Source organism: Balearica regulorum, chromosome 2, assembly GCF_011004875.1.
Source record: "Balearica regulorum gibbericeps isolate bBalReg1 chromosome 2, bBalReg1.pri, whole genome shotgun sequence".
Taxonomy (NCBI): Eukaryota; Metazoa; Chordata; class Aves; order Gruiformes; family Gruidae; genus Balearica; species Balearica regulorum.
Genome location: NC_046185.1, coordinates 167,850,345 through 167,865,985, shown reverse-complemented (window position 1 = coordinate 167,865,985; position 15,641 = coordinate 167,850,345). Strand labels below are relative to the sequence as shown.

General features: G+C 60.5%; 1 protein-coding gene across 1 annotated transcript; it reads right to left on the bottom strand.

The window, feature by feature from the left end:
* Positions 1–5,219: 5,219 nt before the first annotated feature.
* On the bottom strand, positions 5,220–15,519 carry LOC104639418 (uncharacterized). The gene is made up of 11 exons (XM_075747053.1): positions 15,270–15,519; positions 14,602–14,728; positions 13,218–13,331; positions 12,770–12,898; positions 12,548–12,682; positions 11,234–12,020; positions 10,002–10,110; positions 9,321–9,716; positions 8,599–8,719; positions 7,662–7,781; positions 5,220–6,841 (listed from the first exon to the last, which is right to left on the bottom strand). Exons 1-11 carry the CDS (start codon positions 15,369–15,371, stop codon positions 5,784–5,786), a joined length of 3,198 nt encoding a protein of 1,065 aa, XP_075603168.1. The 5' UTR covers positions 15,372–15,519; the 3' UTR covers positions 5,220–5,783.
* Positions 15,520–15,641: the final 122 nt, after the last annotated feature.

Here is a 15,641-nt window from a genome sequence, read left to right as displayed (position 1 = left end):
CAGCTCCCCCCTTATAGAGTGAGCATGACATCATATGGGAGGGAATATCCCTTTGGCCAGTTTGGGTCACCTGTCCTGGCTGTGTCCCCTCCCAGCTCCTGGGGACAATTAACTCTATCCCAGCCAAACACCAGGACATTATCCACCCCTTACTCTGTGCCATCTACGTCATGCCCAGACCCTGCACTGTCCAACTAATCACCACCACTTTCCCTGTCTTTGAGATAGAGAGATATACACAGATATCACTGCCTTAGTGCATGGGCCATCTCTCTAAAATGCCCGTTGAGTTCATTTAGTCTGTGACTTCAGGCTCTGTCTCTCAGAACCGTCTCTCAGGGCAGGAGGGATGGTGGGTGCTGTTGGGATGTTGCGGCTGCATCCAGAGCGCGCGGCTGGTGGATCTGGCGCGGCCTGTGCCCACGGTCTGCGGGTTGAAGGTGTCGACTTCAAGGAAGTTGCTGGGCGCCGGTTGCTGAGGCCAGTTCTGGTTCCCTCATTGCTGCTCTTTGTTTGATTGCATCACAGTTCATCCTTCATTAATTGGGTGATTCTTACTGCAATGCCGCTGTTGTGGCATATAGCGATTGTAGTAGTGACGACATACAATGGCAGGGTATTTAGCAACTAACGTCACACAATTTAATTCATTGGCTCTTCTCACCCAAAATCAGATCCCCTTGAGGCACACATCGGACTTCCCCATCCTTCCGCATCACCCACCAAGCGTACCCGGGTCCTTGAGCCAAAGCAATCCCGCCAGATGGCTTTCACTTCCGTGAACTGGCTCGATTCCCCTTCTCCTTCAGCAGTTCCGCGACTCGTCGTGTAGGACTCCGCACAGCAGCCTTCCACCTCCGATGCTTTCCCACAATGCGACAGTGAACAGGGTGTATTGCTTCTCGTTTTCTGCAGTTTATTACACGGTGGGGCTTCTTCAGCGCGTGTCACCTCCTCTTCTGGTGACATCCCGAAATCTTTGCCTTCTGGCCAGTCCGTGATCACTTCCAGAATTCCTGGGTGGCTGGGGTTTCCTATTCGAGCCCACTGTGGGATCAGTGCCACCCACTTACTCCATGTGGCATCAGCTGCACGATGTGTAGAGGGGACCCTCCCTTTGACCATCCAGCCCAGCACTGGCAGTCGGGGTGCCAGGAGGAGCTGTGCTTCAGGACCAACCACCTACGAAGCAGCTCACACCCCTTCAGATGCTGCCAAATCCCTTTTTCAGTTGGAGTGTAGCGGGCCTCGGATCCTCTGTATCCCCGACTCCAGAACCCCAGGGGTCGACCTCGAGTCTCCCCTGGTGCTTTCTGCCAGAGACTCCAGGTAGGGCCGTTCTCCCCAGCTGTGGTGTAGAGCACGTTTTTAACATCTGGTCCTGCCCGGACTGGCCCAAGGGCCACCGCATGGACTATCTCCTGGTTAATTTGTTCAAAGGCTTGTCGTTGCTCAGGGCCCCGTTTGAAATCGTTCTTCTTCTGGGTCCTGGTGCTTTTCCCAGTCATTCCCAGTTAAACTCACATTGTCCTCCTGTACAGTCAGCTGTTGGGATGCCCCTGTCACTCCAGAAATACAGATGGGTTCTGCCCCTTCACGGCTCGATGGCATTCGGGGACACTGTGCACCGGTGTCCACTAGAGCCTTGTCCTCCTGGGGGTCTGACGTGCCAGGCCATCGGATCCACACGGTCCAGGAAACCCGGTTGTGCCTCTCCTCCACCTGGCTGGAGGCAGGGCCCCTCTAGTCCTGCTCATCATATTTGCTACTTGCTTCTTGTAAAAATGACTTAGAGGTGCCTTCATGAGGATCATAAGTATGATCAGACCTTCCACTTGGTCTGGGGAACTGCCCGCTGGGAAGTGGAACAGCAATTTTCCTGGAAGGATCCCTTTTTGTGATTGTGGTGCATTGCAATTCACATCCTCATGCCTCTAGGGTCGAGGGAGCTTTTCCATCCCACTTCCTCATGTCCTCTCTGTCATCACACAGGTAAAACCACAAGGTTCCTTGTGGTGTGCACCCTCTATATCCTCTCTCCCGGGCAGAGGAATCCTTACTCCGAATAGCTGAGATACTGGTCTGTACAGGTGGACAGTAGGACAGATTCTCTTTGAGTTGCTGGACCTTCTGGGACAGTTTCTCCACAGCTGAGATGAGGAAGAGAGAATTTCTTCATATTGCCAGAGTCGGCCAGCCACTTCATCCACCATTGGTGCCTCTTCGCCTTCCCAGTCCATCACTGCCAATGAGTTGGTGTACGACGATGGTGCGCTCCGTACAAATGTCCGCCACATGGGTCGGGTACATTGGACTTCATCAAGATCTGCGGGTAACTGTGCGTTGTCCAGGTCATCATTAACCATCTCCCGCACGGCTAATTCCCTCAGGGACTGGATACCTCTCTCCATGGTGGTCCACTTGCCTGGGTGACATACAACATCTTCACTGAAGGGACACCTTTCCCTCACGCCTTGTCCATGCCCCCTTCCCTGGACAGGGATGTGCCCTGCCTCCCAGCTAACCCCTCCAGCTATATATGGAACATGACATTCTATAACGTGGAATATCCCTTTGGGCAGTTTGGGTCAGGTGTCCTGGCTGTCCCCTCCCAGCTTCTCGGATGCCCCACACCTTCTCATTGGCAAAACAGTGTCAGAAGCTGAAAAGTCCTTGACTGCTTGGCAACAACTAAAATATCAATGTGTTACCCACATTATTCTCATCCGAAATCCGTAACACAGCAGTAACCAGGTACTAGGTACAAAATTAAGTCTATCTCTGCCGAAACCAAGATTTTGGTTCAGCCGCAATGCCTGTAACGGGGGTTGGGGTAGCCGCGGTGCCTGTCACTCTGTTGTCCCTCTCTTCCCCCTGATGGCACTGCCTAGTACCGAGCAGTGTTTGGTAGATCCTGGCCAGGGCCCAGCACAGGATGGTGAGTTGTGCCTCTTTGGAATAGCCACAGCATTTTCCTTTCAAATATTCTGTCCCTTCATCAGGGTCCCGTAGTACTTCATGAGTCAAGTTCCAAACCACTGGTGGTGAGAAGGTCTCTAGATACCTGCCCATGTTTTCCCACATGCCATGGTGGGGCTGTGTTTCCACCCCGGGGCCATCGGGGCAGATCTCTGGGGGGTATTCTTACAACAGCTTTTTGTAACCCTGAACAAGACCTGGAACACATTCAGGAGACATAGCACTAGGAACATGCTGGCCTGAACATCCCAAGGGTGTTCAAAATTCTTAAGAGCTGCTGTAACCAGTCTGCAGGGAGAACGGGAGGTGAAAGGGGGGGGGGGAAGTATCCCCCACTGTCTTCACCATAGATTGGGTGCGATTATTAATCAATTCTGAGATGTCATCATTGTCTCAACCCTTCGGGCCCATGTTGGGCACCAAAAAGGACTGTTGTGGTTCAACCCCAGCTGGCAGCTGAGCATCATGTGGCCATTCACTCACCCTTCCCCTCTGGTGGGATTTGGAGAATGGGAGGAAAAAGGTAAAACTGGTGGGTTGGGGTAAGGACAGTTTACTGGGACAGCAAAGGGAGAGGGGAAGGACCGCAACAGGACTGAGAACAGAACAGACAAAGCGGGTGATGCACAATGCAGTTTGCTCACCGCCCAGAACCCGATGCCCAGCCTGTCCTCCCCTGCCAGCTCCCCCATTATAGAGTGAGCATGACGTCATATGGGATGGAATATCCCTTTGGCCAATTTGGATCAACTGTCCTGGCTGTGTCCCCTCCCAGCTCCTGGGGACAATTAACTCTATCCCAGCTGAAACCAGGAGAGGAACTAATAAAGTATTTGTCTGTACACTGGTTTTTGGGGGCTGAGCTGGAGCCCCATGCGCTGTTGGTGAAGCAATATCGCAGATCACCCAGGCAGAGGGCAGCTCCAGCCTTCGGGGGGTCCCTGGGGCATTGCTGGCAGCTCCCTCACTTCCTCTACGTGTAGGGACGGTGCAGGGCTGTCACCCACCATCGCAGCCAGGCCGGGAGGACGGTGGGGGGTGAGGGGGCCGTGTGTGGGGCAGCTGGACCACGAGGCCCCGCAGCCTCTGTGGGAGCCTGGGCCCAGCCTCTGCACTCCGTCCCGTCACTCTGAGGCACCCCCAGCCACTCTGCAGCCCCACAGGGCCGTGCAGGGGGACGCTCTGGCCCTTTGCTGCCATCCCAGGCCTCTCTGGACGCCCCCCAGTACTTCCCAGTCCCTTGCACTAGGCCCAGCATACTGGTGTGCGCCCCAGGGTCGGGCAGAGGGGCAGGATCTTCCCCCGGCTGCCGCAGTGCTCTGCCCGGGGCAGCCCAGGCCACCGGCCCCCCAGCTCCCGCCACCCATTGGGCCCAGCGCATCCCTTGACATGGCCGCCGAAGCCACGGGGGGTCCCCTCAGTGGATACAGGCACCATGACCTCAGCCCATGGCGGCCATCCTGTGTGAGGGCAGAGCCACACTGGGGGTGTCCCCAGGGTGTTGTCACCCACCACTGTCCCCAGCGTGTCCCCCAAGATGTCACCATCATCCTGGGTGCCTCCTGGGCATGCCCCAGGATTGTAACCCACACACCCCAGGGATGTCATTGTCACCCCCCAACCAGGGACCCCCCCCGTGTCAAAGCAGGGGGACGGGAGTGCTGCCTGCGCCCCAGGGTGCTGCTGCCTGCCAGCGCTGTCCCCGGGGAGCCCCAGGGCCGGGGTGGTTCCACCAGGGACCCAGGCTGCTGGGCCCCGCGGAGCCATGCTGGGTGCTCCCACACAGGGACAAGCACAGCGGGCGCAGGGGGCTGAGCCCTGGGGATACCCCAACTGCATTTCTCCCACTGTGGCCAAGGCGGCAGCCGCCTCGTTCTTCTCCTCCCTGGGATGAGCTAGCAGTGGCCAGGGCCCCGTCAGACTCAGGCTCCTGGTTTGCATTAGTTGTGAGGTCTCATCCCCAGGGTGCCTGACACCGCTGGGCTGGGGCGAGGACTGAGCTCTTCTCCCCAGAGCAAAGGGCCCCACACCGTCACAGGTGATGGGAAGAAGCGGGTGACGGCGCAGATGTGGGGTAGCTGCCCATGGCGTGCCAAGCAGGAGCTGCACACCTGGCTGCACCCACAAGAGAGGCCTAAATTATAAGTTACCCTCCCACATACCCAAGCTCCCTTGGCTGGGTGGAGGTGGCGCGGTGCCAGCCCCCACAAGCCTGCCCCAGGGCACAACAGGAGACCACGTCAGCCCAGTCTTTTATCTGAGAATCTTCCTGGCTCATCCGATGACCCCAACTGCTGCCCAGCCACAATGGCCTCTACCCAGGCCACCGAATGCCCCTACCCAGGCCAACAAATGCCCCCACGCCACCTCCACGCTGGTAGTGCTTAAATAACCCTGAGTTCAACCACTCCACCCCCCACTCCGCCGTACCCAACACAGCTGCTCCTCAGCCGAATCCCCCTTCCACGGGGCAGCAGCACAACCCGGCTCGGCCCTGGCCACCGAACTTCCTCTGCTGCCTCTTGGGTCTGTTCCTTTACCCCCTGCGCATTTCCATGCCTGTGCAGCACATCAGCCTGCCTCCATCCTCCTCGAGACCCAGGTGGTGCAGAGCCCCACGGCGGTGCAGAGAGCCCCACGGCATTATGGAGAGCCTCTCGGTGGTGACACAAGCCCCACGGCAGTGCAACGAGCCCTGTGGCAGTGCAACACCAGCTGCCTGGTGTGCCCCATCGTCGCAGGCTGGTGCACCTCTGCGGAGCAGCCTGGAGAAACGCTGCACCTTCCCTTCTCCAGCCCTCGTGCTACGGATTATCCTGGGTCAAAGCCTTGCAGGGGCTGGTCTTCGGCTCCCGGTCGCGGTTCGATAAGCTGGTGGCAGGAGAGCTGGCAATGGCGTGGACTTTCTGGTGGTGGTTCAGAGACTGTCGGTGCCGGAAACTCTTGCTGCAGCCATTGCACTGGAAGGGCCGCTGTTGGGTGTGCCGGCGCTGGTGCTCCTCCAGCGACGCTTTCTGGGGGAAGCTCTCCGCGCACTCGATGCAGCGGTAGAGCCGCTCCCCGGCAGCGCTGGCCCGCGCGGGCCGGCCTGCCCACCCGCCCCGCAGCTGCACCCCGTGGATGTGCTGGTGCTTCTGGAGGTGGTGCTTCTGGATGAAACCCTTGCCGCAGGCAGGGCAGCAGTAGGGACGCTCCCCGGTGTGGATGCGGTAGTGCTTGTTGAGGTTGGACTTCTCGTTGAAGCTCTTCCCACAGGCAGGGCACTGGAAGGGACGCTCGCCCGTGTGGAGGCGCTGGTGCCGCAGCAGCGCGGCGTGGTGGGCCAGGCTTTTCCCACAGGCCGTGCAGATGAAGGAGCCATTGCTCTTCCTCGCCTGGCTCTGCTGCCGTGCCAGGAGGTTGCGCTTCAGCCGGACGCTCTTCCATCCCAGTGGGAGCGCGCGGGGCTCTTCCCCCACGGCGCAGGGACGATGCTCCTCTGAGCTGGGCTGTGACGAGGCCACCTTTGTGGTGGTCTCTTCTCCCAGCGGCATTCCCTGGGTCAGGGCAAACGGCTGGCCAGTCCCCACACCAAGCACATGCTCTGTTGGGAAAGGCAAGCCTGGGGCAGGGTGAGCTTCCACCGGCACCACCATGGGCTTGACTTCAGGCTGGGCAGCCCCATGTTTGTAGAACTCCCCTAAGCCCTCTCCTGTTGCCTTCTGTCCCTCCAAGCCAGCGTGGCTCTCCCAGGGCACCGGCTGCTCCCGGCTCAGGGGAACCGCCTCTTCCAGTCTCACCAAGGGTGCCCGTGGCAGAGCCAGGATTTCAGATGCTTCCTCCTGGGGCTGCTGCTCTTCTGTCTTGATCACGATCTTCTCACCTGCTGAGAGACAGCAAGTCATTCCCGGCAAGGAAAGCTCTCCCACGCCCGCAGTCCCAGTGCAGGAGCAGGAGCCGAGCTTCCCCTGCAGCACATTGGTGAGATGAACCAGAAATTGCGCTGTTCGAAAGGGGGAAGGGAGGTTCCACCGAGAGCAAAGCGAGAGGAGGACACATGAGGTGGAGGGCCTGTTGGCACCTCTGGGGGGTATCTGGGTGTCTGGTTGGACCTCAGGGACATTTGATGGACTGACAACGCAATACTCATAAAGAAACCAAAACAGAGGAAGCGTGAAGGGAAAGCGGAGGCTGCAGAGTCCTCTGTCCTGGAAGGAACTTTGTCAGGAATGGCAGAATTTAGGGGGGGTGAACCTGGGGAAAAGGATCAAAGCAAATCATCCAGGAGCAGCAGGGAGTGTCTGGCTGCAGGCAAACAACCATAGAGCCACCCTTGCGCTAAGCCTTGCCCCAGGCCTCCATAATTTCTGCTCTTTTTTGGCAAGTGGGCTCTTCTGGGCTTACAGATTTGGTCTTAGAAGTTTTAAGGAGCCCCCAGTCACATGGCTTGAATTCCCAACAGCTTCCAACCCCATGCAAGACTGGAAACGCTCCCTGCAGGGATGTGATCAGCTCTGCTGGCCCTCTCTCTAGCAGGAGCGGCAGGGGCACTGCTGCAGCAGGCTCCGACCCCCCTCACTCTGTGGGCGTGCAGCAGCGGTGTGCAGCAGCAGCAGAGCAGCACACCTGGCATAGACTGTGCCCAGCCCAGGCTGTTCGTTAGCGTTCGTTCTCATTGCTGCCAAGCAGCCACTGTGACTCACTGTCACCGAAGTGCCCCGGCATCGCTCCCTTCTCCGGCAGCCCGTGGGTCCTCGTACCCAAATCCTCCCCATCCTCGGCCAGCGACAGCAGAACAGGTTTGGAGCTGGTGTCCCCGGGCCCTGGGAAGGAGGAAGCAGCGGTACAAACTGGGGACCAGCACTAGCTCCCCTCGCTAAAGGGCTACTCTCGCACAGCGGGAGCTGTGGGGTGCCCAGAGGGGTCCTGGGTTCCCAGAGCAGCGACTCAGGCTCGCCAGGACCATCAGAGAAAGCAGGCTGGTGTCAGCCAAACCAGGCAAATGATTTCAGAAGATTTCATTTCTTTTTTTCAAGAAAAAGCGACTCTCAGGCACTCAGCCTTTAAAATTTCAGCCAAAAATGATTAGTGCTAAAATTTAGGACTGCCTGCAGCAAATCCCTACAGGGTGGTATATGTACAGCCTGTGTCCTGGCAAAAACCGGTACAGGAACGCAGGTTGCAGGACACAGCATGGGCACGTCACCTGAAATCCCCACCATGTCCTGTCCTGACCGTGCGGGGAGGGCTGTCCTCTGCCCCCGCACATACTGTGCTGAGTCCCAGGACTCCAGCGGACGCCTGCTCCTCCCGCAATGCTCCTGCTCGCGGGGGCAAAGCCTCGCAGGGCAAGTCAGGGCTGACAGAGGGCCACATCCTGGCAGAGTGTGAGTGCCCCCTGACAGCGCTGCTGTGTTGGCAAGATGAGATGTTCTTCGGATGCACAGGGTGAGCATGAAGCACAGTTGTCACCCATACCGAAGAAGCACCAGACCTTAAATGCATAACGGCGTCACCTCTCACTACCTGTCCTCCCCAGACCAAACGCCCAGACAGCACAGCAGCCTACAGCAGTCATACGCTGGACCCAGCCCAGGGGACGATAAGGTGTCTGACACGTGCATAGAGACTGATCCTCACCAAGAGATGCCACAGCCTCGTAATTCCCCTTCATGGCGATCCTGTAGAGCTCCTTCTGCCGGCTGTCTGAGCTCCCCTGCTCCGGCAAACTGGCCCCGGCATCCTCACACACCGCTGGCACCTGAAACCGCAGGAGGCACTGCCTTGGCACTTCCCCGCCTCGTCCGTCTTGTCTTCCCCAGTCCCCACCGCTCCCCCAGGAAAGCAGACTGCGGGGTAACGCAGTGCAGGTCCACAGCTGCTACGGAAAGGCGCCGTGTCACAGCCTGAACCCAGGAAACAATTTCAGGATGGCTCAGCAAGGCTCAGTTGTTTTCCAACGCCCACAACTGGGACAGGTTTGCAAGCATCTCTGGTCCCGTTGGTCCACACCAGCAGCCTGGAGCAGCCAGGGGAGCAGTAAGCCCCAGTGCGGGAGCGGGACAGGTGAGAAGGCACTGTCCCACTGGTGAGGTGACCAGTAGGACTCAATCAAGCTGAAAATGCTCGGAGGGGTTGTGTTTTGCTCCTCCTTTTCACTGGGGACAGGAGAGAACAGCAAGTGTCTGACTCTACCTCGGTGTGCCGGCTCTCGAGGGAGAGCACTGGAGGGGCTGCGTCCATACTGCTCTGTGCAGCTCCCCACAAGAGCCAATGCCACATCTCACCAGCCACACAGTCGCCTGGGGCACATCCCCATTACCTTGGGCTCATTCCCGTTAGCTGGGGCTCATCCCCGTTACCTTGGGCTCGTCCCCGCCAGGGCCCGGCCCGGGCCTGGGGGCCCAGCAGCTGCGGTGCTGGAGCTGCCGCTCGACGTGCTCCAACCGCCGCGTGTTCTCCTGCACCAGGGCGGCCAGGGCGGCCCATTTGCGCTCCAGCCGGCTGCCGAAGTCCAGCACCGCCTTCTCCAGCCCTGACACCTTCTTCTCGGCCGTCTCCGCTCTCCCCTCCAGGCTCAGCAGCCTCAGGGCCTGCGACTCCACCTTCCTCTCCACCGCCTGCACCGCCGCCACCACCGTCCACAGCGAGATCTCGGGCACCGCCGCCGGCTTGTCCCCCTCGGGGCCGGGGAGGGGACCGTGGCCGTGGGGCTGCGGCGGGAACGGCTGCCAGGCCTCGGGCGCCCACTCGGGCTCCTGTTCGAGGAGGAGAGGGGCGATGAGGCGCTGTCCTGAGCCGGGGGGGGGAGGGGGGGCGGTGTCTGGGGCCGGTGGGGCCGCGGTACCGGCGGGCCCGTCCCCTCCCGGCCCTCACAGCGGCGCAGGGCCCGGCCGGGCCCGCCGCCCCCCAGCGCGGCACCGCAGGCAGACACCGAGACTCGCCGGCGGCGGGGCCGGGAGCGGTTCCCTCCCCCCGGTGCCGGTGTGTGTGTGGGGGGGGGGGGTTGAGGGGAGCCGCCGCCGCCTCCCGCCCCCCCGTACCTGAGCGGGGCCCCAGCGGGCCATGGCCGCCCGCACTGCCACCGCCGCCGCCACACAGCGCCCCCTGGCGGCCCGCCCGCAGCGCCGCTCCGCGCCCGCCCTCCCCGAGCTCCCCCCCCCGCCCCGTGACCCCCGGGGCCCGGCCGGACCCTCCCCAATCGCATCCCATCCATCCCATCCCTATCGCATCCCATCCCCATCCCATCCCTATCCCATCCCATCCCCATCCCCATCCCATCCCCATCCCATCCCCATCCCCATCCCATCCCATCCCATCCCCATCCTCATCCCATCCCATCCCCATCCCATCCCCATCCCCATCCCCATCCCATCCCCATCCCCATCCCCATCCCATCCCCATCCCATCCCATCCCATCCCATCCCCATCCTCATCCCATCCCATCCCCATCTCATCCCCATCCCATCCCCATCCCCATCCCATCCCATCTCATCCCATCCCCATCCCATCCTCATCCCCATCCCATCTCATCCCATCCCCATCCTCATCCCATCCCCATCCTCATCCTATCCCATTCCATCCCATCCCCATCCTCATCCTATCCCATCCCATCCCCATCCCCACACCAGGAACACAACTCCTGCCCATTAGTCCACTCCATGACTCCCCCACGCCCAGTGCAGCCTCACTCCCCCATCACATCCCACCAGAGGACCCCACCAGCATTCCCAGTACCCCCCGCCTGGCCGCAGGGCTCCCCGGGAACTGTCAGGCAGGGTCCCCTGGAGCCAGAGGAAGCCGCATTCAGCCATGGGAAGCATCCTGGTTTCTACAGCATCTTTTGGTGCCCTCCAGAAAAGGAACAAGTCCTCCACTGCAGCAGCACCCGGTCCCACCCCCAGCGTCGCACCCGCCCAGGAACAAGGAGCAACCTGCGCACCGAGAGTCCACAGGTGCCTTCCATCCCCGTGGCAGGGCAGGAGCCGAGCGGTGCAGCCCACGCTCCAGCTTTCATCTGACCCACTGGCGCCCACGGTCAAGGAGGGCGAGAGGAAAAGGTCCAATAGCATCATCCTGTTCCCGGAAGGACGTTTCCCAGCTTCCCATCCCCTCTTCTGCTACACTTCCCGCTCCTGTGTCCATGCTTAAATGGGTGCCTGCGGCATAGGCAGCTGGTTCCTGCAGGGGTTACAGCCTCTCCTGCCACACGTGGATCCTCTGGCGCACGATCAGGTGGTAGTGCCGCTTGCAAGTCTTCTGACACGTGCCACACTAGTAGGGCCGCTCACCCGTGTGGGTCTGGTGGTGGCGGATGAAGTCAGAGGCGCAGGTGAAGCTCCTGTTGCAGCAGGGACAGAGGATGAGGTGCTGGTTCGTGTGTCGTCGCTGGTGCAGGATCAGAAAGCTCTGGCTGGAGAAGTTCTCCATGCATTCGTTACACGTATACATCATTTTCCCAGGTGACAGCGGGTATCTGTTGGGGCTGGGCTTCCCCCACACTGTGCCGCAGTCACTGCTCGGGGCTCGGGGCTGGGAGGCAGGGCACGGGGCCCGGCTGGAGCATTCCTCCGCCTCCGAGGGCTGGCAGAACCCCTTGGCCACCCGGGCCCGTAGGTGACGCCGGAATTTCTTCTTGGACATGAAGTTCCGGTCGCAGTGCGTGCAGATGTAAGGCACCCAGTTGCTGTGGCTCCGCTGGTGGATGATGAGGTTGATCTTCAGTAGAAAGTTTTTCCTGCAGACGGGGCAGGAATAGAATTTCTCACGGGTGGAGTTTCGCTGGCAGGCCGCCGTCCGGCCCACACAGGAGCCCTCCACGGGCTCTGCCGGGGAGGCGACCGCGCAGCTGGGGTCTGCCTGTGCCGTCTCTTGGCAGACATCCGGTATCGCCTCCTTAACCGGCTCTTCGGGAATGTCTGCCACCGGTGCCTGGCCGCCATTCCCTGTATCTTTCACATCCTCCTCTTCCAAACCCTTCGAGGGCATTTCAGGCACTGCCGGCTTCTCCACAGCCGCCTCCTCCTGTGGTACTTCGGTTGGGATCCCCACCTTGGCATCCGCTGGAAATTTTTCAGAACCCAAACATCACTCTTCTGCATGGTTTTGAGGACAAAGCATAAATAACAAGGGGCTTTCCTCCCGCCCCCCCCCTCGCCTCCCACACGCTCCCCAGCCGGCAGCCGGCACACATCTCAGCCCTGCTCTGCTCTTCCAGCTCAGTGTCTTCACGCCTGGACTGCTACAGCTCATCCCCGCAGACAGCCCAAGGGTGGTTTGAGATGACAAAGGTCACCTAGGTAGGATGGGGGGGAGTCTTACAGAAACACGGGGGCTCGTTCTGTGAAGTAAATTGGCTGGTTGAGCTGGTTCTCACCATGCCATGCCTGGGCCTTTACAGTTTCAAGGCTGGCAGCAGGATTCACTGCCAGAACCCTTTCTTGGCCTGTCTGAATCATGTCAAACCCTGTCCTGAAATTCCCAGGCCCAGAGAGCCCTGCGCAGACCTCCTGCTGCTCATGGAGCATGCCAGCAACTCCACGAGGCTGCTGGCCCCGCCAAGGAGGGATGAAGGGTTCTGTCCCGGTACCTGCTGCAGGGAGAGGCGATGGAGACCGGTTCGGATTCACCGCTTCACGACAGCATGTGGAGAGAGGGCAGGAAGGGGACGGAGTTGGCTGGCTGAGATCTGCTGGGACAGCGGTGGCTTCATAAGGGATGTGTGCTGTGAAGGCAAGCAGAGCGATGATGATGCTGGGTGAGATACAGCCAGGCAGGGGCCCAGGATCCCTTCGGTTTGCCAGCCACTCACGTGCACTGCCATTCGCTGTGACTGCCAGGCTCCCGCTTTCCTCCGGGTCCTTACAGTTCCCCTCGCAAGACTCCTTTGTCTTCACCTCCAGCGGAACATCATTGCTCACACAGCTCGGGTGATCCAGCTCTGGGGACGAGAAGGACACTCGGCTTTACCAGCAGCCAGCTGGGAGCTCAGAGGAGCAAGCGCAGGGACGGGTGTACCCCCACCCCAAGCCCACAGGGCACCAAGAGCTCTGCAGCACACAGCAGCTGCCAGGTCAGGGAAGGGTTTCCAGGCTATCAATGTGTCCCAGCACGTTCCCCGTGTCCTCTCCCAGTACAGACTGTCCGCAGCCATCATGGGAGACACCTCAATCCCTGTGGCTGAGGGCAGGGACCGCAATGGTCCCAGTAAGCACCCAGGAGCCAGGATTCTGGCACAGAAGAAACCTAGTGTCACGCACCTACAGCTGGCTCCGGAGACACATTTGCTCCCTCTGGGTCTGACTCCACTGGTGCGCACAGCTCTTCTCCATTTTCCATCCGAGACAAGAGTTCAGGCTTTGACAGGGCACAGTCTGTTCAAGAGCAAGACAGACATCAGAGGCAAGATGAGACAAGTGTCTTTGCGGGTGCGCCCACAGCCCGTCAGCACAGAGCCAGTCCCAGACCAGAAAAGCTTCATCTCCAACCGGGGCAGCGTCAGTGTCAGCACACAGGGAGTTACGGACACAGACAGAGACCAGCAGGCAGCACTTCTAGGGGGGGAGTCTGAAAAGCACCCTCTGGCATGTCTGGTAACACCCCCAGCAACAACTGCTGGATTTTCTTATCCATCCCTGCTCCATATCTGGGAAATCCCTGCTACAGAAACCTCTTTTCTCCCAGAAATTCACCTTACAGATAGGAAAATAACCTGAAGTAAAGAATTGTAAGACTCTTGACTGAACGTTAGCGCAGGCACACCTCCCCGTGGCTCCGTAGCCTGCCTCGCTACCTGTATCTGCTCCAACCCACCAGGTATCGGTACTGCTGCTCATCACCAGCCAACAGCTGGAGGACGAACGGCTGACTCACCCCACTGCGACAAGAGGCACTGCCATGGGAAGGCAGGAGTCCCCTGCCCTGCTCTGGGATTACGCTCGCCCCTCGCCTCCTTCCTCTGCCTCCTCAGGCTGCGCTTGCAGGGGCATCCCAGGGCAAGAGGGGGCAGCCCTGGCTGGGAAGTCCAGCCCCCGCTCCTTCCTCTGAGCACTGGAAAGAATTAATAACAAGCACGAGGCCCCGGCTGGGCTAAGTGGGCTGTGATAGAATCATAGACTCATGGAATCATTTAGGAAGGAAAAGACCTTTAAGATCGAGTCCAACTGACTTTTTGGAAAGCTCCTTTCCAGCTGTGAGGGCCACACATTTGAAAATCCAGCTAGTAGCACCCCAAATGCTGCCCCATGAGATCTCCTTCCCTGCCTAGCTCTCCCCATACATCGAGGAAGCACAACCTGCCTCGTTCCCCACGCCAGGACAAATGGACGGCACATCCACCACACTGGTGGGAAACCACATGAGGATCTAGCCAGACATGAAAGAGGGAATTTCTGTGATGAAAAGAGGGAATTTCTGTGATGACAACCCAGGGAGCTCAGTGTACCTGGAGAAGACACTGAGCACTTACTGCCCCTCCTGCGTGTACCTGCCAACCTCCAACCATTGCCAGAGGGGAGAGGGAATTGAGTGGATCATTTGAGAGCCGGAGATCCCAGTGAAACACAAAGAAGCAGAAAAGGAATCCCGAGCGAGCTCCCCGGGCAGTGACGGCAGCTGCCAAACCGGCACTCCATTTGAGCCTACACAGGGACACCAGCATCTCGTAGTTGCTCTCCATCACGGTCCTGTACAGCTCCTTCTGCCCATCGTCCAGGCTTGCCCACTCCTGCCTGCTGAAGTGCACCGCGATGTCCTCGAACGTCACCAGCACCTGGGAGCACAGGAACTGGGTGGTAGGAGGGGGCAGCTCCCCCCAAACAGTTCCCAGCCCCTCAGACACCACCCCCCAGCCCTTCAACACCCCAAAAAGCAGTTCCCCAAAAGCCCCCGTAAGGAGTCCCACAGGTCCCTACCGGCTCCCAGCCCCCCCAGCAGCCCACCGGCTTCACCCACAGTCTCCTCAAAGCCACCTCCGCCCCCTCAGCAGCCCCCCAAGCAGGTCCCAGCCCCTCAGTGGCCCCACAGGCCCACCCCCAGCCCCCCCAGCCCCCCCTCAGCCCCACAATGGCCCGTAAGTGACCCCCCCCAGGCCCTCCTCCAGCCCCCATCGCCCCCCAACGGCCCCCTAAGTGGCCCCACGGTTCATTACCAGCCCTCACGCCCCTCAGCCCCACACGGCTCCACAAGCGACCCCTCCAGGCTCACCCCCCGCGCCCCCCACAAGCGATCCCCAGGCTCATCCCGCGCCCCCCGGTGTCCCGTCCCCCCCCCCCCCGTCCCCCCCCCCCCCCCCCCCCCGCCCCGGTCCGTACCGAGGGAAGCTGCATCGCCCAGAGAGGGGCGTCCCGTAGCGCCGCCTCCACCCGCTCCAGCCGCCGCTCCAGCTCCTCGATGCGGGCGCGCAGCTCCGCCATGGTCCCAGCCGTGGGGACGGGCAGAGCCAGGGCAGCACGCGCCACCGCCCCCAGCCCGCCCTCCCGCCGCCAAGACGAGCGCCACCCCCCGCCCGCCTCGCCGCACAGCGCCCCCTGCCGCCCGGGAGGGAACCGCGCACGACTCCGGTGTCACGCTGCGGGGGGGGGGGGGGGTGTGTCGGCGGCCGCCGCCCGGTGTCACTCCGGGGCGGGCTCTCCCCGGTGGTCACCGCGCCTTCGGGGTCACCGGCGGGAAAAGACCGCCGTGGG

Bases quoted from the DNA above. Each gene is read 5' to 3' on its own strand.
- LOC104639418 (XM_075747053.1), bottom strand. From the start codon at position 15,371: ATGGCGGAGCTGCGCGCCCGCATCGAGGAGCTGGAGCGGCGGCTGGAG. The intron at 13,332-14,601 runs GTAGGCTCAAAT...GCTCTTGAACAG, and splicing joins CGAGATGCTGGTGTCCCTGT to ACTGTGCCCTGTCAAAGCCT. The intron at 12,683-12,769 runs GTGAGTGGCTGG...TTGCCTTCACAG, and splicing joins CACAGCGAATGGCAGTGCAC to CACACATCCCTTATGAAGCC.